The 25,676-nt window shown below is 34.2% G+C and overlaps 1 protein-coding gene across 3 annotated transcripts in view; it reads left to right on the top strand.

The window, feature by feature from the left end:
• Positions 1–25,676, top strand: part of FSTL5 (follistatin like 5) — a 766,041-nt gene that overhangs the window by 402,061 nt on the left and 338,304 nt on the right. For all 3 annotated transcript variants that reach the window (XM_045464161.1, XM_045464179.1, XM_045464171.1), the window contains exons 5-6: positions 7,061–7,257; positions 22,201–22,321. In XM_045464161.1, the coding sequence (XP_045320117.1) occupies positions 7,061–7,257; positions 22,201–22,321 (318 nt within the window). The remainder of the gene's footprint in view (positions 1–7,060; positions 7,258–22,200; positions 22,322–25,676) is intronic.

Consider the following 25,676-nt stretch of genomic DNA (forward strand, 5'->3'; position numbering starts at 1 on the left):
AAGAATTCTCATACATTGCTGATGGGAATACAAAATGGTACAGCCACTTGGGAGACAGTTTAATGGTTTCTTACAAAACTAAACATAATGTTATCATCTGATCCAGAAATTATGCATTTTGGGATTTACTCAAGGGTTGAAGACTAAGGGCCGCACAAATATATTTGAACACAGATATTTATAGCAGCTTTAGTCATAATTCCCAAAATTTAGAAGCAACCATGATATCTTTCAGTAGGTAAATGGATAAATAAAGTTTGGTATATCCAGAGAATAGAATATTATTCAATGCTAAAAAGAAGTGAGTTCTCAAGCCATGAAAAGACATGTAGTAATATTAAATGCTTATTACTGAATGAAGGAAGTCAACCTTAGAAGGCTACATTCTGTATGATTTCAAATGGACTTTTAGTGATAGTGATATGCACTGTATGTTTGCTGATTGTTGCAGAATATTTATAGTGGGGAAGTCGGTGCATGTAGGGGCCAGAGGGTATATGGAAAATTTTATTTTCTGATCACTTTTGCTGTGAGCCTAGAACTAGTCTCAAAAATAGTGTATTCTTTAAAAACTATTTCCTACTTCAAACCAAGAAACAGACTCTGATGGTTACCAGAATGGAGGTGGGTGTAGGGATGGGTAAAATAGGTGATGGGGATTAAGGAGTGCAATTTCTGTGATGAGCACTGAGTGATGCATGGAAGTGTTGAATCACTATTTGTACACCTGAAACTAATATTATACTGTACGGTAACTAGTTTGAATTTAAATAAAAACTTAAAAGGGGCACCTGGGTGGCTTACTTGGTTGAGCGTCCAACCCTTGATTTTGGCTCAGGTCATGATCTCATGATTCATAAGATCAAGCCCCACATTAGTCTCTGCACTGTCAGTGTGGAGACTGCTTGGGATTCTCTCTCCATCTCTCTCTACCCCTCCCCAACTCATCCTCTCTCTCTCTCTCTGTCTCTCTCTCTCAATAAATAAACAAATAAGCATTTAAAAAAAACATAAAAAAAAAAGATCCTTGCCTCTAGGAGAAAATCATGGTTCTTTAAATGTCCTACATTGTGAAGAATGTGTATGTGTGTTTGTGTGTGTGTGTGTGTGTGTGTTTGTATTAGTGAATTCCCAGAATAGAATAGTATCTGAAACATAGTTAACTTACATTAATTTTGTTTATAATTATCATATACTTTTTTTTAAGTTTATTTATTTATTTTGAGAGAGAGAGAGCACAAGCAGGGGAGGGGCAGAGAGAGAGAGTCCCAAGCAGGCTCTGCACTGTCAGCTCAGAGCCCAATGTGGGGCTTGAACTCATGAACCATGAGATCATGACCTGAGCCAAAGTCGAGAGTTGGACACTTAACCACCTGAGCCACACAGGTACCCCTAGAATATACTTTTTAATATGAACATTTAAGTAGAGTTCATGTAAAACAAAACAATTTACACATTTATCTTTTTTCACATTTAAATAGATATTCCAGTTAAGGATTAAAGTTTGTTTTAATTCTTTTGACTACTTTTAATCAAGATAAATTCAATCAAGATAAAAACACACTTTAACAACTTACAAATTAACTTCAATATAATAGCTTTCCATGTTGAATTTGATTCACATATACACATAAATCAATATACTAAAGTTTTGATATATTCCTTATGCTATAAATACGAAATATTTTTCTAAAGATATGTGAGGGGCACCTGGGTGGGTCAGTTGGTTAAGCATCTGAGTCTTGATTTTGGCTTAGGTCATGACCCCATGGTTTGTGGGATTGAGCCTTGCATTGGGCCCTACGCTGACAGTGCAGAACCTGCTTGTAATTCTCCCTCTTCCTCTCTCTGCCCCGTCCTCCCAACTCTCTCTCTCTCTCTCTTTCAAAAGAAAAATAAATAAATAAACTTTAAAAATAAATAAATAAATTATGTGAAAAGACTTTATTAACAATTATTGAGCAGTTTGAGGAAAAAATAGTTCCAATATACATTCTAATACTTGAATAAAATTAACACTAAAATAAAAACATTCAATTTTTATTCTTTGAATACCTAAGATTTTAGCTTACATTAGAATGAAAATAATCAAATTCTAACCACAAATGTTAAAAAGAAAAATAATATTCTTATATATTTAGGTTTGAATGTTTTTGTGTTGAAGGAAATAGGTAATTTTTATTGATTGATGGGAGAGGGATAAAAGTGTAATTTCAAAAAGATAAAAACAGCCTTTGGAAAACATAACACTAAGGATAATTGATATAATCTATAATTTTTAGCACTTACCATGTCCTCAAACAGATGGATGTACTATAGGATGTATAAAATGTAATTATCTTTGGTTCCATAGAGACTTGGAGAGGTACTGCCAGCTAGCTACACAGGTGCAGCCATTTGAATGTCAGAGATTCTGCATCCTTCCCGGCCCCCCAAGGCCAGATGGATTTTAACTTCCCTTTGAATGACTCTGAATCAAGAATCAGCACAACTTCAGTGTCACTGCATTCATGGGAAAGATGATGGAATAGATACCACCAATAGGCATCTCATTTGTCTTGTTCTCAGTGTCTAAAACAGGGAACGCAGAGGAGATCTCTTACTGGTCTCCGAGAATAGGAGGTAAATCCAGGAAAATATTTCTTTCTCTTACCTATACCAATCAAACACTGCCTGTTGATTAATCTTTGAGAAAGGAATCTTATCAAAGCAGATGAACAAAAATTTCTTACCCTCCTGCCTGATGTTATTCATGGATGAGTCCATGATTTCCAAATATCTATTAATTGATATTTATTTCTAAATATCTATTCTGTTTCATTAATAATGCTAATTCTTTTTCTTTCACTAAAAATGTAGTAAATATTTACTAATGCCAAATCTTCACTGTTTTTGCTCCTTAACCCATTATAATAAGAATTCTGCTGCATTTCGAAGATATTTGCAAATGACATGTCTGAGAAAGGGTTAGTATCCAAATTTTATAAAGAACTTCTAGAACCCAACACCGAAAAACAAATAATCCAATTTAAAATGGACAGAAGATATGAACAGACACTCCTCCAAAGAAGACATGCAGTTGGCCAACAGGCACATGAAAAGATGTTCGACATCACTCATCATCAGGGAAATGCAATCAAAACAACAGTAAGATATCAGCTCGTACCTGTCAGAATAGCTAGTCAAAACACAAGAAAAACAAGTGTTGATGAGGATGTGGAGAAAAAGAACCCTTTGTGCCCTGTTGGTGGGAATGCAAACTTGTGCAGCCACTATGGAAAAAAGTAAGGAGATTCCTCAAAAAGTTACAAATAGAACTACCCTATGATCCAGCATTTGCTCTACTGGGTATTAACCCCAAAACTACAAAAAACATTAATTCAAAGGGATATATGAACCTCTATGTCTATTGCAGCATAATTTACAACAGTCAAATTGCAGAAGCAGCATCAATAGTTGAATGGATAAAGAAATATATATACATATATATATATATATATATATATATACACACACACACAGATATATCACTGAATATTATTCAGCTATAAAAAAAAGAATGAAATCTTGCCATTTGCAATGACATGGATATAGCTAGAGAGTATAATGCTAAGAGAAATAAGTCAGAAAAAGACACATACCATGTGATTTCACTCATATGTGGAATTTAAGAAACAAAACAAAGAAAAAAGAGATAAAGAGAGAGGGAAGCCAAGAAACAGACTCTTAACTCTGTTTTCTATTAATAGAGAACCAACAGATGGTTACCAGAGGGGTGGTGAGTGGGGGGATTGGTGAAACAGGTGATGGGGATTATGGAGTGCACTTGTCATGATGAGTACTGGGTGATTTATGGAAGTGTTGAATCACTATATAACAATGTATGTTACCCATACTAAAATTAAAACAAAATAGAAAAATATCAATGGGAAAAAGACATATAATAAAAAAGGAGATTCTAGATTTTTTAAAAAAATGCTCCATTTATTTACTAAAATTTTTCTTTAAAGTCACCAGTTACCTACAGTTTAAGGAATTCGATGGGCCTGTTTTATTGCCTATCTTACTTTTACTCTGAAACATTTGATATCTCATCAGACCCTCTTTCTTGAGTTCTTTTCCCTTTAGCTTCCTTTTCAGTATTTTCGTGCTAGTTCTCAGATAGACCTTTTTCTTTTTCCTTTGTGAGTTATTTTTTTCTCTACTTGCCTAGTGTTTATTATGATGTTTATCTTTCTCTTTACAAATAATCCTTGGACAAATTTACTGAATCACATGTAAAAGTTGATCTTAAAACTCAGTTCTGAAGATAAGAGAAGCAGAGAATAAAGGATAGAAGGGATATTGCTTGTATATAAAAATCACTCTGGGGTTGCCTGGGTGGCTCAGTGGGTTAAGGGGCTGACTCTGGCTCAGGTCATGATCTCACAGTTTGTGAGTTTAAGCTCCACATAGGGCTTTGTGCTGACAGCTCAGAGCCTGGAGCCTGATTCAGATTCTGTGTCTCCCTCTCTCTCTGCCCCTCCCCCACTTTCTCTCTCTCTCTCTTTCAAAAATAAACATTAAATTTTTTTAAATAAAAAAAAAATTACTCTGCTCCTTTCTAGCTCTGTAACTTTGAACAATTATTTAATTTTTCTGTGCCTTTATTCCTCATCTATAAAATGGTGATAGTTGTCTTTCTTCTGGGACTGTTGTGAGGAATAACTAATTTAAAATATATAAACTTCTTGACACATAAGAAATCTTCATTACATGTAATTTATTGTTAATAGCAGATGTTCCTATTTATTACTAAAAAAATCTGTGACAGAAATTTTATTAAATCTATAAATTCTACAAAGTTTTACATAATTACATAACTACTTCTTGTACATTTCTGTGGACTATAAATGCCTTCACTGCCATGCTTTTATTTTTATTTTCTTTGGATTGCCAGCAGCCACCTGAACTTTCAAGGAAATTTACAAGTTGGGAAATGAAAATATTAATAGGATCACGATGATGATCACATTACTCAGTTTTATCAAAATTAGAATGAACAACTCAAACTGTTTCCTTGTTCCTCAAATTTTAAATATTAGTTAGCAGGTTTTCAGCATTTAAGCCCTGATTCCCATTGTCTCTCACCAACATTCTGGTCTCCACATTGCCTATGGCCCAATATCAGCTCCCCTAAATTCAACCCTACTCAGCATCAGTCAAAGGAGATACCAACCCAAGGTCAAATACAGAAATTCCATGGAGGGCTATTGCAATGGTCTATTATCCTTTTTCTCATCGTTTTATCACACATTTATCTCTCTTCCTCTGCATACGCATGTGGGCACACACACACAGAATCACAGGCACACACACATTTGAAGGCTTCTTTTCTGTCACTTTCATGGACACCAAAATTGCTACCTATCCCCTCTAGATCTGATTACTTCTCTTTTGTCAGTGATTTCATTGCTATTATGAAAACATTTTTAGCATTATTTTTTACTGAGAATGGAATAATGCAAAATTGACTTAATCTGCAGCACAAAGTTTATGTTTTGTTGTAAAAAAAGAAGTTCTTGACAGGATTGCTAAACACTAAAATTGCTGAACAACAATAGCTATTTCACTATCTGAAAAATAAGACAGTCTCTCATCTCTCTAGAAGAGATTGTTTTCCATCTTGTCTTGAAAGAGAATGAGACTTCAAATCCTGTTTTTCAACTCCATACTTCTTAGACATATATTTAAAAATCTTTAGAAATCTTTTAAAATTGTAGATTCTGTTAAAGCCTAATTGTCAATATTGACAACAATTATAAAGTTAGTATTTTCTCTAAAAGTACATTGTAAAATTCTTGGCTAATATAATACCTACTTTTTTTTCATTTACAAATTACATTAGGCACTGTATTTTCTATAATATATTTTATATCACATTTGCTATCAGTAGTATATACTACTTTCCATTGTACTATTTAAAGACATTATCATGGGGGCCAGTGTAAAAAAAATCCTTTGTAAGACAATTGTGTGAAAATTGCAGTTATTTTTGAAGACATTAAGCTAAGCAATCATTTTCACTAATTCTGATGTTGCCAGTATTGTCCTGGCTATTTTATGGGAAATACTGAAAATCTTTGATGCATTGTTAGTGCAATGAGCTTATACTTCGTTTGTGGTGATAAAATTTGCAAAGTTAAAACTTGGAGATACAAGGTGCAAACACATATCATGTAATACACTGTGCTCCTAAAGGAGAGATAAACAAATATCAGAAAAATAATTAAAGTCTTTTAGAAGAATACAAATAAGAACTCAGCATCATTGGGAATAGGATTTTTATAAATGTAAACACATGCATACAGACATCTTCAAAACAAATTCAAGTGTAAAAAGCATACTTCCAGTTAATATATGCTATCCTATTTTGAAACCAGATATATATATATGAGCTCAAGTGCGAAAATTCAACACAATCTAACTCTTTGCTGGGCAAGTTATTTCAACTCCCCGTACTTCATGTTAAAACCGATGAAACTATCTATATAGGAATGTATGGTGAGGATTAAAACTAAGATAATTGGGCCACCTGGGTAGCTCAGTTCATTAAACATCTGACTTATGCTCAGGTCGTTATCTCAGGATTCCTGGATTCCAGCACCTTCTTGGGCTCAGGCTCTGTGCTGACAGCCCAGATCCTGCTTCAGATTCTGTCTCCCTCTCTCTGCACCACTCCTACTCTCTCTCTCTCTCTCTCAAAAATAAATAAATGGACATTAAAAAAAACAACTTAAAAAAACTAAGATAATGTATTTAAACAATTGGAGCTATCATGTGTTTCTAAACCCCTCATAGAACCAATTACTTTATCCTAGAGAAAGCACACAGTAAACATGTTTTTATTAGATTTGATACAAATGAAAATATCCTATTATTTTAACCTTGTACAAGTTGGAAGATAAAAATTATGTACCGAGTATATTATTTATAAGATATCAATTTCTTAACATTAAAACAATAAATGATTCCTTTTCAATAATATTGCTTTGAAAATAACTTAGTTCTTCTGTTACAGGAAATAACTGCAAGACCACTGAATACAACAAGATGAAAAGCATGCTTTTAGATTTACAAAATCAAAAATATATTACACAAGAAAATGAAAACCCTAACGGTGATGACCTGTCTTGGAAGAAGTTGTTGGTGGATCAAATGTTTAAATATTTTGATGCCGACAGTAACGGACTTGTAGATATTAATGAACTAACTCAGGTATGATTAATGATTAAATTAACAAGCTTATTTAAAAATCACATGTACAATATATTTATATCTGTGTGAATTTATTCTATATTAATAATATGTATTTAATTTGTATTATTTGAAAGTGTGGACAAAACATATTTTTAAGAGTAAAATTTGACTGCTGTTAAATAACAAAGATTTGATTCAACTGAGTCAATTTTAAAAATCTAATTGGCTTTACTATTCAATTCATGAACTGGGCAGCATCCCATCTAGCAAATAGAGAGGCACTTGGGAAGTTGTACAAATGGAAAGTTTTTGCAGGAGAGTGGGGCAAGAAAATTATTAGCAAAAGAGAAAGATTTTTCCCGGCAAGGCTGCTTTCCCTTAGCTGGAAAGGCTAGGGCTGTTATGTCGATTACCTCATCATCTTTTGTGGGATGGAAAAGGACCACGCGGCAGACCCACTGGGGCTGATTGAAAAATTCCTGACCGACCCGTTAAGACTACATTTCTGGGGAAGGTTGAACTGCCATTAGATCACGTATTAAACCCGAGTTTGAGGATTTGGCTTAAATTATGCCATTTTAGGACTGTTTTAGGACCAAAATGGTTTGGTTTTTGGGTCTTGGTGTTGTTTTTCTTCTAACACTACTCTAACAACAATATTAATTTCAAATAACATTTATATGATATTTTAGAGTTCAAAATAAGATAGCTACTTTTGATAGGTTTCTGTACCTTAAATACCTTAAGGAATCATCAGTTCTTTACCTTACAAAATTTATAAGATATCTTCAGATATGTTCTGAAGCCTTTCATAATGTTTAATTTTCTATCACTCAGTAAAAACTTGCGCGTCCAATATTCAAGGAAACTATTCACCAACAATTGAGCACATCTATAACATGATGTAAATACATCATTTAAGAAGGTATTAAATTTCTGACCTATTTTATTTTTCCAATAATCAAAGATCAATTAAAATATAGTTAATCTAGGTCTAGTATTAAGTCCACATTGTTAAATTTCACTTATTTGAAAATTGTCACCAAATGAAATATGTGATAAGAAATTTGTTAGTAAAATGGGGCGCCTGGGTGGCGCAGTCGGTTAAGCTTCCGACTTCAGCCAGGTCACGATCTCGCGGTCCGGGAGTTCGAGCCCCGCGTCAGGCTCTGGGCTGATGGCTCAGAGCCTGGAGCCTGTTTCCGATTCTGTGTCTCCCTCTCTCTCTGACCCTCCCCCGTTCATGCTCTGCCTCTCTCTGTCCCAAAAATAAATAAACGTTGAAAAAAAAAAATTTTTTAAAAAAGAAATTTGTTAGTAAAGAGAGTATTTGAATAAACAAAAGGTCTTTATGTGAACCATTTGGAAAAAAATACAAATACTTTTATGTGTGTATCATGGAGACAGAACAGTTTGAAGGAAATTATAATACCCAGATTTAAGAAACTAAACTAGTTGTAGGTAGTATAGAAATGTGAAATAAGAGACATAAGTTTTCTCCAAAAACGTATACAAGTTTTAGGGAGTAATGGAGAAAAAAAGCCAATCTTGGGTGACCAATCTAGGAAAATGGCTATAGCACTGAAGAAGTTTTCTGAATTCTTAATAATCCTTATAGTGTTTATTAAGGTGGATTTTGCTGCAGTGCTTGGCAGTTAATATAGTTTTAAAAAAAATCCAGTAGTTTATCTCCATAACACCATGCCATTTATCTCTTATGGTTAATTTTATGGTCTATATAAAGAATCTGACATTGTGGAATATTGGTTCGACTATACAAGGATTTTTAAGCTTTGGAATAGTGTAACTTAGTTTCAAGACTTTATATCAAAGTGACTTTCTAAGTAAATTAATTACAGTTCTTGCCATTCCAGTTAATTAAAATATATATCATTTTCCTTATCTTCTTTAATTTAGCCTGCATTTATTGAGAATTTACTAAATCCAGGCATTGGGATTTAAGAATTGAACTCTGGAATTTTAGAGTAAAATCAGAAAATTTTTAATTAAGATACCTATGTTATCATTTACCTCATGATTTATTTTTCAAGAATGAAACTCTTTAGAATTTTATATTTATAGTAATGATAAGAAATGACTAGTTAATTAAAATGAAAATATAATTCAGTCATGTCACCTTGGTCTATGTGGGCCTGACATATTGGAATATATTGTGGTTTTGCTTTTGCTTTTATTTTGTGTATTATATATTATTATATATTACATATTTTACATATATTTATTAGTTTTTATTAATGTATCTACATCATTGTAACCACTGGTTGGGTACAAAACATGATCTGACGAAATCCAGTTATTATCATAGTACCTACATCTAAATCCAAATGGAAAATTGCTACTCACTAGAAAATGGCAGTGACAGCACTTTATACCTATTTCAAGTTTGTGCTACATTCAAGTTAGTATTTGTTTCCTAGGCAGCCATTACAAAATAACAGAATGTGGGTGGCTATATCAACCTGTCCTTCAGTTCTAGGGGCTCAAAGTCTAAAACCAAGGAGTTGGCTAAGCCATGCTCCCTCTGAAGTAACTGGGGGAGGATCTTTGCTTGTCTTTCTCAGCTTCAGGTAGTGCTAGGCATTCTTTGGCATTCCTTGGCTTGTAGATAACATCATTCAGCCTCAGGGCGCTTGGGTGGCTTAGTGGGTTAAGCAGCCCACCATTTATTTTGGCTCAGGTCGTGATCTTATAGTTCATGAGATCCCGCTGTCAACACAGAGCCTCCTTGGGATTCTCTCTCTCTCTCTCTCTCTCTGCTCCTTCCCTATTCATGCTCTCTCTTTCTCTCTCTCTCTCCTCTCAAAATAAATAAACAAACAAATAAACAAACAAAATCATTCTGCCTTTGCAGTCATATACCATACTTGGTGTGCCTGTCTTCACAACACATTGCCTTTTCTTGAAGGACACCAGTCATATTGGATTAAGGGGCCACCCTACTCCAGCATCACCTCATTTTCAGTTATCTAGTTATATCTTCAACAACCCTATTTCCAAAAAACACAACATGTTATGTTCTGAGGTCCTCAGGATGTGGTCTTTAAAATATCTGTTGAGAAGATACAACTCAACTCATAATGAAGTTCATCTGCTACCAAATTTAGTTGTGTTTTCTCTGTTACCTTTGATTTGGACTCACTTTATGTCTGAAAAGTCCCCTTCCAATTCATCTGAAAGTCGTCTTCAGAAACCCATTTCTTTCTTGGCCATCCATGAGGTACATGCAAGGAAAGATTTGGGAGATTTACTGGCTTCCTTCTGAATACATCCCATACTACATAAGTCATTCCCACCTAGTGTGTTGTGAAAATGTCAGTATCTCATCTGTAAATCAACTATGAAAAAAGCAACATAAACAAAAACACAGAACTTAAACAACAACGACAAGAAAAACAGAAGGTTGTAACAAGTAATCTTGAAAAAATATAATAAACACCTAGATATGAATGGCACAAATACTGTTTTGATGTGAGTAGTTTTAGATTTCATGGACTTTTTAAAGATCTTTTGCAAGTATTATAACCAATAATACATACGGTTTTATTAATAAATGCAGAAACATATAATACCATCATTTAATATGGAATTTTCAAATAATTTAACTTAGAAGAGTAAAAAGGGAAAGGATCTTAATGGTGTCTATTAATAATTTATAAGATATTATTAACAGAAATGTAAGATACTGTCAGTGACAAGTAAAAATTAAAGAATATAATTTGACTTTGAGGTTTTATAATTGTAGCATGAAAGCTGGCAACCCACATTCTATTTTTATTCCCCATAATGAATGGGGAATCTTACAGATTTTCATGTAAATTAGAACACAGAGGCCTGTCTAAGTGAGAGAAAATACATTAAAAAATTAATAGTTAAAAGAGTAGGACCTTTAGAATCACAGTTAACAACATGTTATAGCAAGAAAATATTTGCTAAAATGAACTGACTGGTTATAGAAATAAATCACGTTCAATCCATCTCTTTACCACTCTAGCTTAATAACATAAACATCTGTAACTCTATGTTTAGTCTTCCAGTCTGGGGCTAATGTTCTTATGTTGAAAATATTCAAGTATGAAATACAAATTGATAGCAAAGTGAAATTTTGGACTTTTAAAATAATTTTTATGAAGTTGATAAAATTTATGATAGTACACTTGTAGATTTGTCATTGGTAGTTGAAGATCCAGAAGAAAAAAAATCAAAAAAGATTGAGATGGTATATTCATTTCAGAAGATCTAAAGAGAATGTTCAGATGGAAAGGAGTGAGTGGGTCCCAAGTGATGAAGTCCTAGGATTTTTTTTTCAAAATAATCTTTTTTATGATCAAAGTGTAGTGGTTAAGAACTGTTATTATAGAGCCTGGGTTCAAATAACATCTCTTACTTATGACCTGTTAACCTTTGGCAAGTTATTTAAAGTTTCTGAGACTTATATACATATATATATAGGCAATGATATTAGTACCTACTGCGTAAATTTGATCACACACACACACACACACACACACATCATTTAGAACGTGTCAGCTTCTTAGAAGCATGACTAGCACATACAAAATAGGGTGTGTTAGTTATAACTGTATTTTCAAATCTAACTTTCATGTGAATGTCATGGATGATAATGGAAATAAAGTGGGTCCATACACTTAAGTTAGTAATTGAGCGATTTAATAATATTTACCCTATGTTCATCCCTTGCAACTTTTTAATATTTATGCTTGGATGGTAGGTGATAACAACTTAAATACCATTAGTTTACAGCCATTATAACCCAGAAATCTATACACACATTATTAAACATACAAAAGTTTTAATACCAACTTTTACAATGAGAAAAAAAAAATAGTTCTTGCCAAAGAAGAGTAGTTTTGGCTATCTCAAGAAATTAGAAAAAATAAATGATGGCATGTTTTTAATTTGCCCATCTCATTTGAAGTAGTTACACATTTATCTCATATAGCTGGCATGAATTATTAAATCCTCAGTACCAGATTAGAGTAACTGAGTAATCATAATATTAGTAATAATGGTAATGATACTATTGGGTTATTGCTGTAATGCATATGTCTGTTGTCCCCTTTGTACTTATATTTGAGCTCAACTATATATATGTGAGTGTTTACATCACAAATTACACAAATCCCAAATTGAAATCCAGTTTAGATCCAGCACTTTGTACACTTTTCCTTTCCTTGTACTCTGTCCATGGTGTGCTTTTCATTACCTGCACCACTGATACAGTGCCCAAGTCTATCTCTCAACCTCAGTTTTCCCTGGGGGCTCCAAATTATTTGTCATGCAAAACAATGTTCTATTTTAGATTCTCCTTCTAAATATGTATGACCAAATATATCACATTCCACAGATGCCAACATCTACCTTAGTTAAAAAACTAATGACAGGGGCGCCTGGGTGGCGCAGTCGGTTAAGCGTCCGACTTCAGCCAGGTCACGATCTCGCGGTCCGTGAGTTCGAGCCCCGTGTCGGGCTTTAGGCTGATGGCTCAGAGCCTGGAGCCTGTTTCCGATTCTGTGTCTCCCTCTCTCTCTGCCCCTCCCCCATTCATGCTCTGTCTCTCTCTGTCCCAAAAAAAATAAATAAACGTTGAAAAAAAAAAAAAAAAAACTAATGGCAAGTAATAGAATACTACACCAACATCAAAAACCAGTATCTATCATACTCTTCCCTCAGGGAGAAATATATCATCAGTTCTGAAAACAAAAAGAAATCCCTAGCCTCCATCTTCTGCCCTATTTTTTACACCCTCAGAGCCCAATTAAGTCATATCTGTCTCTATTTCCTCAAGTGCATTGTCCACTTTTACCCCTGGGGTGAGTATTTCTGTTTTTCCAAATGACATGGACATGAGTGTTAGGGAAGAAAAGTGGGATATCTATCAAAGTTTTTTTGTAGGAACAAAACAGATTATTATTGTCTCCTCTCCCATGTGTCTTAATTACTGTATGATAAAGGTAATATTTCAATCACATTAAATTTTTTTTTGTATTTTTTCCTTTAAATGTCTATCCTCTATTGAAAATAGGTAAATGGGAACTTACTTTGTTCTAGTGGTTCTATATCTTTTCTCAAATCTATGCCATAGTGCCCGGATCCCATTCATAATGAGGTTATAGAACCCAGTGGTCTGTGCTGGTAACCAATCCTGTGTACTAAATGCAAACCCAAATGTTCTGCCTTTTCCTGAGGACCATCCTAATAAGGTGTGACCCTCACTTGTTTGGTGTTTTACCTTAGCTCCTCCCCACATCTAAGCAAATTTCTAAGGCTCATCTCTATTACCTGGATCTCTCTCTTGCTTCTCTTAAATTACCTTCTCCCAAAGTGAGAATTCACTGCTCTCTTTGGAGAAATCTGAGCTTTACTAATGCCTGCTTCAATGAAAATTGTTCTAACAATATGCTCCAAATTGGGTTATCATACTCCAATGTATGACTCATAGAATAATAGCTTACTGCAAAAACCTCAACAAACATAATTTTTTTTTTCCAAAGGATGATCACAAACCTGTTATCTCCCCTAACACTGTATATATGACTAGTGTAGTCAGGTACTCAGTTTCATAGTGACACATTTGTGGTTTTAAGAACACATGTTGTTTCTAAAACAGACATGAATGTGTAACGCTTGAAATCAAGATTTCAGGATGAAGAGACCTAAGGTATGAGTATGTTCCTTCTGGCAGTCTGGCATGTAGGGAAAGGTCACTGGAAGTGTGAAAGTTAATGATCATTTGTTGTCAAAAGGAGCTCAGAACTGTTCTGGGTGGCTTATTCATGTGTATATGGAAACCACAGAGAATATTACAGAGTTAAGGTAGACAGAAATAGGGGTGCCAGGGTGGCTCAGTCAGTTGAGCATTCGACTTCGGTTTAGGTCATGATCTGGCAGTCTGTGAGTTCAAGCCCCACCTCAGCTCTGTGCTGACAGCTCAGAGTCTGGAGTCTGCTTCGGATTCTGTGTCTCCCTCTATTTTTGCCCCTCTTCCACTCGTACTCTGTTTCTCTCTCTCTCAAAAATAAACATTAAACAAAAAAAAGGTGGGCAGAAATATTGTGAATCAGCAGTTAAATTTGTTTGTGAATTATGGGGAGAGAATAGGAGAGAACTATGTAGCTGAATGGCCTGAGATCCAAAGTAGGTTCTAGCTCTCTATCAATCTATTGTTGATCGATCGATCTATCTACCTATCTATCTATACCTACCATCTCTCTCATCTTTGTATCTATCTAATGAAGACTTGGTTTGGGAGGAGGAAATAATCCAGAAGTGCCAGTAAGGAACCATTTAGTTATTGACCCATCTTCCTCGCTGAGGTAGAATGGATATGAGAGAAAAATTGGCCGCCAATTGTTAAAATTATTTGACAAGTGATTTTCTTCAGGGGCAGCCAGAATTTCTTAAAGTTAGTGTGCGTGGATTACATGTTTTTATAAGAAATGGAAGGTGAAGAGTTTTTTGACCAGAAGCAGGATCTCCAGAGGTCATTATGATGGGTTTGAGTTAGAAAAGAATGGAGATTGAGTCAGAGAAGGAAATATGCAAAGCAATATAGGGAAACTTGGATTACATAGGGTCACATAGGACAAAGGAATTTGTCCAGATTGCTCCTTAGAGGAGAATGGACAACTGTGTTTTGCACTGTGGTGTAATACATTTGATAGTTAGAGTAAGATGAGGGAATACGTAGGCAGACTTCACCTGGCAGAATGGCATCTTTGAATTGTTAGCAGTGTTAAAAGATGGGTATACTGAAACATATTACAATTTTAAGGGCTTATTATATCATTTAAGTTTATTTATTTTTGAGAGAAAGAGACAGAGAGAGAGAGAGAGAGAGAGAGAGAGAGAGAGAGAGAGAGCATGGGGAGGGCCAGAGAGAGAGGAAAGGGAGAATCCCAGGCAGGCTCCTTTCTGTCAGCGCAGAGCGGGTCTTGGGGCTTGAACTGACCAACCGGGAGATTATGGCCTGAACCGAAATAAAGAGCCAGTGAATTAACTCATTGAGCCAACCAGGTTCCAATTTTCAGAGTTTATTGGAGCAAAAGTTGATTTGAACCCAGCAATGCCAAATCAGAAGTGGTTAGAAGCACTCTACTGAGGGGAGCTAGGGGAAAGCTTCTATAGAGAAAGGAGAGAGCAAAGTAAGGCAGGAAATCATTGATTCCCTGTAGCTTAACACATCCTATTTGTGATTGGTTGTGAGTTTTGAAACAATGAGGCATTTGCAGGCCTAGATTTTGGGTTGTTTACATAGGCACCAGGACATTAGAGCCAACTCCGTCTAAGGGCTTCCTTGTTTAGAGCAGCAAACATAGGGTTCTTAAAGTGAAATAGTGCTAACAGCTTGGAAAATCTACTCTTTTGGCCTCTCCCTATTTCATAAAATAACCACCCGTGGAATTTAAGTAAGCAAAATCATTCCCTTGTGATTCTGAGTTTAAATAAGCAGCTGTATTGAGTATATTGATTTAGCATTTTCTTCATTTAGATTCTGTCATCTTAATAAGCTGATTCACATTAGGCATGCATATTAGAATGAAATATTTCCCTAATGTGCACACATGCCAACTCTTTATTAAAATAATAAAAAGAGCTACTTGTTCATAGGATTTAGATTATTATGTTATACATATTTGACTTAAAATGCTATTTGCTCAATGACTACCATATGTGAATACATTTACGAAATTAAATAAAAAGCAAGAATAAATAAGACTAGATATTTTTAAGCTATCAAGATGGGCAGGGCAATGATGTTTCTGCAAACTTTGTACATACCAATTTTCTTTAGAAATTATTAGAGCTGTTAGATAGGGAATGGACAGTTAATCTTTATTTTGACTTGATAAAGCCTATTACAATTTTAAAGTCTTTTTAAGAGGTTCTGGTTTCTAGTCAACATATTTATTTACTATAAGATTGGTAAGAATTGTTTTGTCTAATGGTTAAAAAGCTATTTTGGTGGGAACAAACTAAATACAAACAAATAAGCACTTGTATGGCTAGAAAAGGGAGATAAGTGAGAACTTCCAGGAAATGCCATGGTAATTAATCCTATTTAACATTTAAAACCACATAAACTTTCTGGTATACAAAATAAGGCAGCAGAAACCAGGTATTTGACTGAGAATGGTAGTAGCAAGGCCAGTAGGTAGATCTTAGTAGTACTGGCAATTTCCTTTGAAGCGCTAAAGATTTCAGAATAATAATAATAGCAACAGTTAGCACTTAACAGAAAAGTGAGGCCCCTAATTGTTGGTTTGGGTGCAGCTTGGGGCTACAATTAAGAAACAGTACTTTCAATTCTATCTGGAAACATTAGTAACTAGTTTCAAATACTCTTTTTTTTTTTTTAATGTTGTTCATAATATGCACAAGACAATTGGAAAATTAAAATTTTGTCTTAAAAAATTTAAACATATCTTTTATAGCATCTTTCCTTTAGAATGTTAACGTGCTTTTAAAAATTTGGCATTCATATTCAGAGAATCCCTGTGAGCCATATAGGATGCCTTCAAAATAAGGTATTTTTTCTTCCCACCACGGGTTGAATAATGTTATTTCTTCAGTGAATTTTTCAAAAGAATTCATGTTGGCCCTATTGATTTTTTAAACGTTTTCTAATGTGTTACGGATGTTAGGAAAACTAAAGACAACTTGAAAGATGTAATTAATTTTTATGTGATCTTTTCTTCTAACACACCTATTGTATGATAGCATCAGTTATATATGATTAAACAATTATAATTTGTAATGTTAGTTTTTTACTCTCTGTCCTTTCACCTTATTTTTAGAGCACTGTTGGCAATCTGTAATTACTTTGTTTATTTAATTCTTTGCTTGTTCCCACACATTCTCTCTAGAAAATTAACTCTATGAGGACAAAGACTATGTCATTCTTTTTTACTACTGTATCTCCAAAACTGTAGCACATTTCTAGGCACATGTCAGTTGTTAGAAAGAAAAAGGAAAGGGGCGCCTGGGTGGTGCAGTCGGTTAAGCGACCGACTTCAGCCAGGTCACGATCTCGCGTTCCGTGAGTTCGAGCCCCGCGTCGGGCTCTGGGCTGATGGCTCAGAGCCTGGAGCCTGTTTCCGATTCTGTTTCTCCCTCTCTCTCTGCCCCTCCCCCGTTCATGCTCTGTCTCTCTCTGTCCCAAAAAAATAAATAAACGTTGAAAAAAAAATAAAAAAAATAATAAAAAAAAAAAAAAGAAAGAAAAAGGAAGGGGGAAGGGAGAGAAGGAGAGAAGAAGGAAGTCAAATAGGAGATATTCAGAGAACTAAGTAGTAGGGAAGCCAACCCATAGTGAGTGTATGGGAGAGGCTTAAAGATAATGCCTAAAGATACATATTTCTAAAAAAAGTATATTTATTTCCTGACCCTTAGGTTTTGATGTAATCTACATATTTGCCAGGTAAAGACTGAATATATCGTCTTCTCCTCAACTTCACAAATGTGATGTACTTTCTTTAAAATGGAGGAACACTGAACTCTGATCTACTAAGACCACTGTGATTGTGACGTGGTCATGATTAGTTTGAGGAAAAATAGCTGGCAAAGGATAAGGAAGAGCTCATCCTCTGATGAACACTTGAAATTTTGAGTGGTGTATCTTTCCATGAGTTTACAGTTGCTGTTTTTCCCTGTTTCCACCAAGAAGAATAAAGAAAAAGACACAGAATTGGAAGATTCTACTTCATTGTGCTCCTATGCCCTCATGCCCATAGACTCATTACCATGATCTGACTTGAGACCATCAAAATTACGGATGTTATATCTCTTTTATGAGAGTCAATATAATAATCTTTGATTTCCAAGTCATGATATATTCCTGGAAAACCAATATTCATACAGGGATATATATATTCATATATACATATTTATAGCAGGGAGACAATCCTCTACACCTACCTCTGGCATTTTACTTTTTTTTTTAATTCCAGTTTTATTTATCTTTAAATAAATTGTTATCTGACAAACTATATATTTGACATATATTTATTTGTTCCCTTCTACTAGCATATAAATTTCACAAAAGAGGGTTTCTTATCTATCTTGTTGTCTATTACCAGAGTCTAGGAAAGTGTCTGCAAATAGATTTTCAAAAATGATTTGTTGAATGGATACCTGAACAAACAAATGAAGCAGAATAATAAGGAGAATAGTTTAGTTTGGGGAGGGACAGTTTTTGTCTTGTTTTGTTTTGTTTTGTTTTGTTTTCCTGTTTGGGGACAAAAAAGAATACAGTATCAAAACATTGAATCATTCCTGAGTTATAATTCCTCATGCAACTTTGACAGTTCTATTACTTTGAAATTAAATATGTACCCCTCTGGAATACTGTGTATCTGAGCTCCCTGGATGACATACATTCTGCTAATACTTCTATTTTGTCACACTGACTCTAATCTCTGTGGAGCAGAATATTCATGTAACTTGATTTTTGATCATTAAAGAAAGTGAGAATCTTTAATTTAATTATTATTATCATTATTTTAGTCTTAGAGAGTTCACCAAAGCACTGGTAAATTTGGAAAACATACTCAATATTTTACAATAGATAACAAATAAAATTATGAGTCACCTCCTTGACTAAAGCTTTATTGTAGGATACTTAGATAACATTTGTGCGTCTGGCTCTGTCATGATCTCTAGTTCAGAAATAACATGAGTGTTTTGAGGAAACTAGACTGGGAAGTTTTGAAAGCCAATGCCAGAAATAAACAAAAGAAATGCAGGCAACTATGAAAGCCCTACAAGTTTGGATCCTCTGTTCCAAAGAGTGCTTAATGTATTACTGTGCACTTGGGAAGGAAATCTGCTTATTTTCTGTCATATTTTCTTTTTTTTTAAGTTATTTATTTATTTATTTATTTATTTATTTAGAGGTAGAGGAGAGGGAGAGAGAGAATCCCAAGCAGGCTCTGCACTGTCAGCACAGAGTACCTCAGGGCTTGATCTCATGAATCATGAGATCATGACCTGAGCCAAAATCAAGTGTCAGATGCTTAGCTGACTGAACCCTCCAGGCACCCCTCTATCATACTTTCTTGCAGACAGTCAAACATGATCAAAGCTCTAGTTATTTAAAGCCATTTCTCCATGCTGGCTAAGAAGTCTTAGGAAAGTACCCTCCTCATTTGGAATACACCAGACTACTCAGCTCCCATCAGGAATTCTAAAGGGGAGAAGAAGTAACTAGGAAGTATGTTTTTAAGTAGGCTGTTTTATTGGCCAAAAAATGGAATAAATGAAGAAAATATATACATGAACTATTGATGATGAGAGACAAATCTCCTGTCTCCTATATATGGGCATGGTCCAGTATAGGTGAAGAGGGTTTTTTGTCTGTTTGTTTGTTTGTTTGTTTGTTTAGAAAATTTCCTAGCCAGAACCATTTGCTTTTCTAGGACACACTAGTTGAAACAGCAGGTCCAGCTTAAGTTGTATAATCATGATCAAATCAAGATCAAGATCAAATCAAGATCAAGCTAGTCTAGTCTTAAGCCAGCATTCAGAAAAAAAGGTAGAAGTTCATTCTCTTTGTCTAATTAGACATGATTTAATCTGAGTAAACTATTAAAATAGAAAATATGAGACATAAAATGATGAATATTTTCTCCAGGTTTTTCCATCTCCTTCTCTTTATGAACATGTATGAGAATAAAAATTACTGAAAAATATTATTAAAATACCTGAATACACCAAGCCTGAGTGTCACTGCATCCTTAAAATTACCATTATGCTAGCATTGCAGAACTTTAGGAAGAGCATAGTAAGGTAAAATGAAATATGCCACCCCCCCCCACTACCACCCAGGGAAAGTCATTTTCCATGATCTAACAAATAACAGATGGAGAATGACTGAGAGCTCTGTTGCCTTCTAAATAGAAAAGCAGTATTAGTTTTCTCATTAGGCTTATAGGAGAAATGGCTTCAGCCGTTAGGTAGTTTTGTTAATCCCTACAGCTGGACTATGCAAAAGTGTAGGGCTTAATACTCACTCTCAACAATATCTATTTATGTGGATCAATTAAAGCAGATAAATGTTTTGCCTATTTTCCCCCTCCAAGGCAGCAAACATCGGCTTAACCAATGAAATGTGAATATATAACACAAGAATAGAGAGCCCAGTATATTGTAGAAGTTATATTTAGCAACGTCTATGTGTCATCATTGCTAAACCACTCAGGTGGCTACAGAAGAGGGCCGGAGGCTCTAGTGATCCATATGCTAAGCTCCATCGTCAGAGCTACCTCTATAGCTCATCCGCACTCAGGCAGAACTGAACTTTTAACATAGAAGTGTTCCCCAAAAGATTATTTAAAAAAATAGTCAATAGCATCTGAGAATCTTTTGAAACTAGTATCACTGATCTGCTATTGATATAACAAAGAAAGTCTGGATTCACACTGTGAACACACAACAGAGCTTGTGCAAGCTGGCGTGGAAATCTGCAGTGAATTATTTGAATAAAAAGCACATTATATATAAAAAATCATTATTTTTAACTTAAAATGATTACTTTTAACTATGTGTTATATGTTGTCTTACATCTAACTATGTGTGTATGTGTGCATGTATATGTGTGTGTATGTGTGTGTGTGTATACATGTCTATAAATATGATCTTCACAATAGCCATAAGAGATAAATGTTACTATCTGTTATTCCTAACTGAGGAAAGGTTAAATAATTTGCCAGAAATTGTAGAGCTATATTAAGTGCCATTGGCAGGTGCAGAAGCCAGAGGTGGCTGACTTCAGAGCTTGCATTTTCTAATTACATGGCACCACCTTTAAAAAAAAAAAAAAAAAGCACACACTACAGGCACCGGGGTGGCTCAGTTGGTTAAGGGACTGACTTTGGCTCAGGTCATGATCTTAGAGTTCATGAGTCCGAGCCCCACTATGGGCTCTGTGCTGACAGTGAGGAGTCTGCTTGGGATTCTCCCTCTCTCCCTCTCTGCCCCTCCTCCACTTGAGTTCTCTGTCTCTCAAAATAAATAAAACTTAAAAGAAGATGAAAAAACACAACTATAATGCACAGCTCCAACAATGTGAAATACTGTCTCTGTATGTGAGAGAATGTGAAAAGCTACGGACACAGCTATGCAGCCACCCAGATGGATAGGAATGTTTGAAAAATCTTGGGGAGCTCTTTTATGTGAGACACAATAGTCAAATCAGTAGAGTATAAAAAAGCTACTGCCTCAGTCCATAGGACAGAGCACAGAGAAGAAAAGCAGTTTGATGATTTTTCTCACCCACACTTGGATGGATTTTCATCATCAATTGGTGCATTAATTCTCTCTGGCTCCTGGAAACAGTCATTTGCTTAATAGCTCTTTTGTGACCGAGGGAGTTAATGCACAATCCCAAATGGCTTAACTTCCAGCTGAGGAGGAGTTTGGGCAGAGAAAAAAAAAAAAAAAACAAAACATCTAACTTCATTTTTCACAAATAATTTGAAGATGAAAGTTGGAACAAACGATCTCACTATTTTTGTTAAGAAACAGCCCTGTTTTCTTTTGACAGAGGTCACTGAGACGTAGGAGGCAATTTTCATGTGGAGATATTTCCTTGAGTCAGTATAAATGGAGCAAAGAAAATGAGTGAAATACAAAATGTCCTTGTAAAGCTCAGATTTTCTGGGACCTACTATGAGATTTTGTATTAGAAAGTTTGGACAATTCTAAGTACCTATCTTAACTTTTTAACTTTATATCTTTGGAATGCTTCAAAATAATTGTCCAGTAACTGAAAATCAGGATTATTCATAGGTTCAGTTCTTTGCCCTACTGCAGACTTAAAATGACTGCAGACTTAATAATCACTAAGTGATTATTATGTATGATTAATTATGCTATAGAAATGTTAAGACGGTTATAATTGTATGGTTATAATTTCCTTGTCAGGTGATAAAACAGGAAGAACTTGGCAAGGATCTTTCTGATTGTACTTTGTATGATCTGCTGAAATACGATGATTTTAACTCTGACAAGCACCTGGCTCTTGAAGAATTTTATAGAACATTCCGTGAGTATAATATTCATTCTCTAATTCCTCTTCGTTCATTTTCCTGTTTTTTTACACAATCCAGAATGTTGCTTGATCTGAGAGTACAGGCTGTTTTTAAATTAAGAGAAGTGGTGTAAGATAAAGTGCTGAAGTATACTGAAACATATGTAAAAGTTAAGGGATGCAGTAATCCTAAAATGAAAAGCTGGAAATATTTGATAACCCTGGATATCAGTTCTTACTGATTCTCATTGAAAACGTGAATTCCACAATGCTGTTTTTAAAGTTTGGGGGGAGTAGTAGCACTTGACTAGTCTTCACTGTATATCAATAACAATTTAATTATTTACACAGTGACTTTTTGTTTTTCGTTTTTTGTTTTTACACTATAGGGAAACCAAGGTAGATTAATAGATAGAGTTTGCATATATGTTAACAATAATTAGCATAACAATGGAAAATTGTATTTATATTAAGGTACTTTGGAATAATTTATGTATGTTTAAATTGCTTAAATACTTCTTAAAATCGACTATTTATGCTTTATAAAGCATAAATATGCTTTATATGCTTTATATGATTTATGATTTGTATATGCTTTATAAATCATATATGAAATATGATTTATATATGCTTTATAAGTCACCAAAGAATCAAAGCTCAACAGGATTTAAGTCAGCACTGAAACCAGTATTTTTTTCTATCTTTCTATCTTCAATGTTATATATATGCACATTTATATATTGCTTTCAAAAAAGACAGGAAATAGGATATGTACTTGATGTAAAAAGATCTCTTTTGAATTATGCCTCTTCCATCTATCAGTGGTCTGATATTACGGAAATTACTTAAATTCCTGAAAATCCATATAAATATGAATAGTAATGTTCTTGTCATATGATAATTTTATATTAAAACATTAAATTAGATTTTATGTAAGTTTTGAGAAAGCAAAATAATATATGTGAAATAGTTGCAGGTGATGAAGCTTTAAGCCAAGATATCAGTATGCTCTTCAGATTTAATTAAATTGCATTTCCATTTTCAATTAAAAGGCAGGCTAGCAAGATGCAGAGTGACTCTATAAACAGTTAACCCCTTAAAAAATGTCACAATCAAGGATAGACACCAAAGACAACAACAGGAAAGCAGCATTATTATTCTACGTTTATAGGAAGAAATTGAAACACAAATAACTTAAGAACTAAGTGGCTGAGTTTATAATCAAAGCTATGTCAGACTGTGAAGGTTTTGTGTTTTCCACTAAACTTCACTCTGTAATAGGAATTATTTTGTGTACTTATGGTGGCAACGAGAAGATATTATGGTTTATCAGAAAAGAAATTATATTTATATTCTTCTATATCTATATTACATTAATATTGTCATATATTAATTTACAAATACCATATATAAGCTAGAAAGAGATACACATCACAGAAGGGACTACATAAAATATTAAGTAAGTTAGAATATAATCTCATTTGGGAAATCACGAAGACTTTTTGAAGGTGGTAGCAACTGAATTAGTCTCCAGGATGAGTGGATATAGACTTTGGGCAATAAAAGATGGGAAACTGGACAAAAAAGTATAGCATAAATAAAAACTCAAGTGTATCACATACCAGGGTATTTACGGAAATTAATTCAACTGTAAGGTCTGTTCCAGTATTGAAATTCTATGAAAATATATACATTATTATTATTATTTTACTAACTTGTTTTTTTAAACAATCAGTCTAATCTACCAGCTCCAATCTCTCACCCTTCTACTAGGCAGATACTTGGATTTGACTAAATAAAAGTAATTGAAACTTGTAGCAAGAGCAGAACATATTTTTAATGGCATGCAATTTATCAAGCATCAGTAAGATAATTAAATAGGGGGCGCCTGGGTGGCGCAGTCGGTTAAGCGTCCGACTTCAGCCAGGTCACGATCTCACGGTCCGGGAGTTCGAGCCCCGCGTCGGGCTCTGGGCTGATGGCTCAGAGCCTGGAACCTGTTTCCGATTCTGTGTCTCCCTCTCTCTCTGCCCCTCCCCCGTTCATGCTCTGTGTCTCTCTGTCCCAAAAATAAATAAATGTTGAAAAAAATTTAATAAAAAAAAAAGATAATTAAATAGATGTTTGTGAGAATTTTTAATAAAAATATTGCTGATGATGAAATGGTGAAGCTAGAAACTAAAACAATAAAAATAAAGTAGGAATAATATGTTATTTTTATGACAGTACAACAAAGACTGAATAATGATCCCTGGCAATATCAGTAAATAAGAATCTTGTCTAGAATGCTGCTGCTTACCCTATCACAGGGAAAAAATGATACTGTGTTTTGAGATATGATTTGATGTTGCTAAGGAAGGCAAGGTAGATCAGTATATTGTTCTGATAAAGAAAATTTTGCATTTCAGAAATTTGTATCATCAGTAAAAGCATTCAATAGAGAAATAATAAAATGTTGTCTGTGAAGGAGCTAAAGTATACTAGAAACTGTTGAAGTTGGATGGAAAAAAATCTATATGATTTGGGTTAACTCTTAGAAGTAACAATTTTATGTAAATTATATATAGTAAAGGCAATGAATTTAATGAATGTTATAATGTTTCTGTCATGAGGTCAAAATTATGCATCACACCCAAGGTCTACATTTTTAATATTCTGAGTCATAAAGAGATATTAAGTAATGAAAGCACTTGGCAATCAGCAATCATATTATGAGCTTTTTTCCTTTTTGTGTAATTGCAAAACTATCCCTTAACAATGATAAAATAATGTTCATGTAGTCATTTAGAGAAGATCATGTTTTTCTAAGTAATGCTGGAATTATATGGAATATTTTAATATTCTTTGTGGTCTTACCAAGCGATTTTCTGGAAAGTATCACATTTTCAGTGTTGCACCTTGCTTAAATAGGTCATCAGACTATATAATGATCCCTTAGAGGTAGAAGAACTAATTTGTGTGGATAGTGTCTAGATTAGCAAAAAGTATTTATACTTCTTGAATAGAAAACATGTATCTATTTCTTTCTTTCCATCTATTATAATACTTTACAACTAAACCCAATTTGGTTTTGTGAAGTTTAGTGGCAGGCTTTTAATAATGGCATAATTTCAAAAAGTCACTGCATTATAAAATACTAAGGTAGTGTCATGAATAAAAATGTGTAACAATAGTGAGAAAAGCAATCTATTTGAAAATCATGTATTAAGTACTTATGTGTATAGAATGCTGTGATAGTTAAACCAACTTAGAAAGATTGTTTTCTTTCCCTTAGGAATATATAATCTCAGACAGACAATGATAAAAATGACAGATCTAGTAAGGGTAAAATAATCTTTTTTTTTTTTCTATATCCAGAATGATTCCTCCA

Source organism: Leopardus geoffroyi, chromosome B1 (genome assembly GCF_018350155.1).
Source record: "Leopardus geoffroyi isolate Oge1 chromosome B1, O.geoffroyi_Oge1_pat1.0, whole genome shotgun sequence".
In the NCBI taxonomy this organism is placed as follows: Eukaryota; Metazoa; Chordata; class Mammalia; order Carnivora; family Felidae; genus Leopardus; species Leopardus geoffroyi.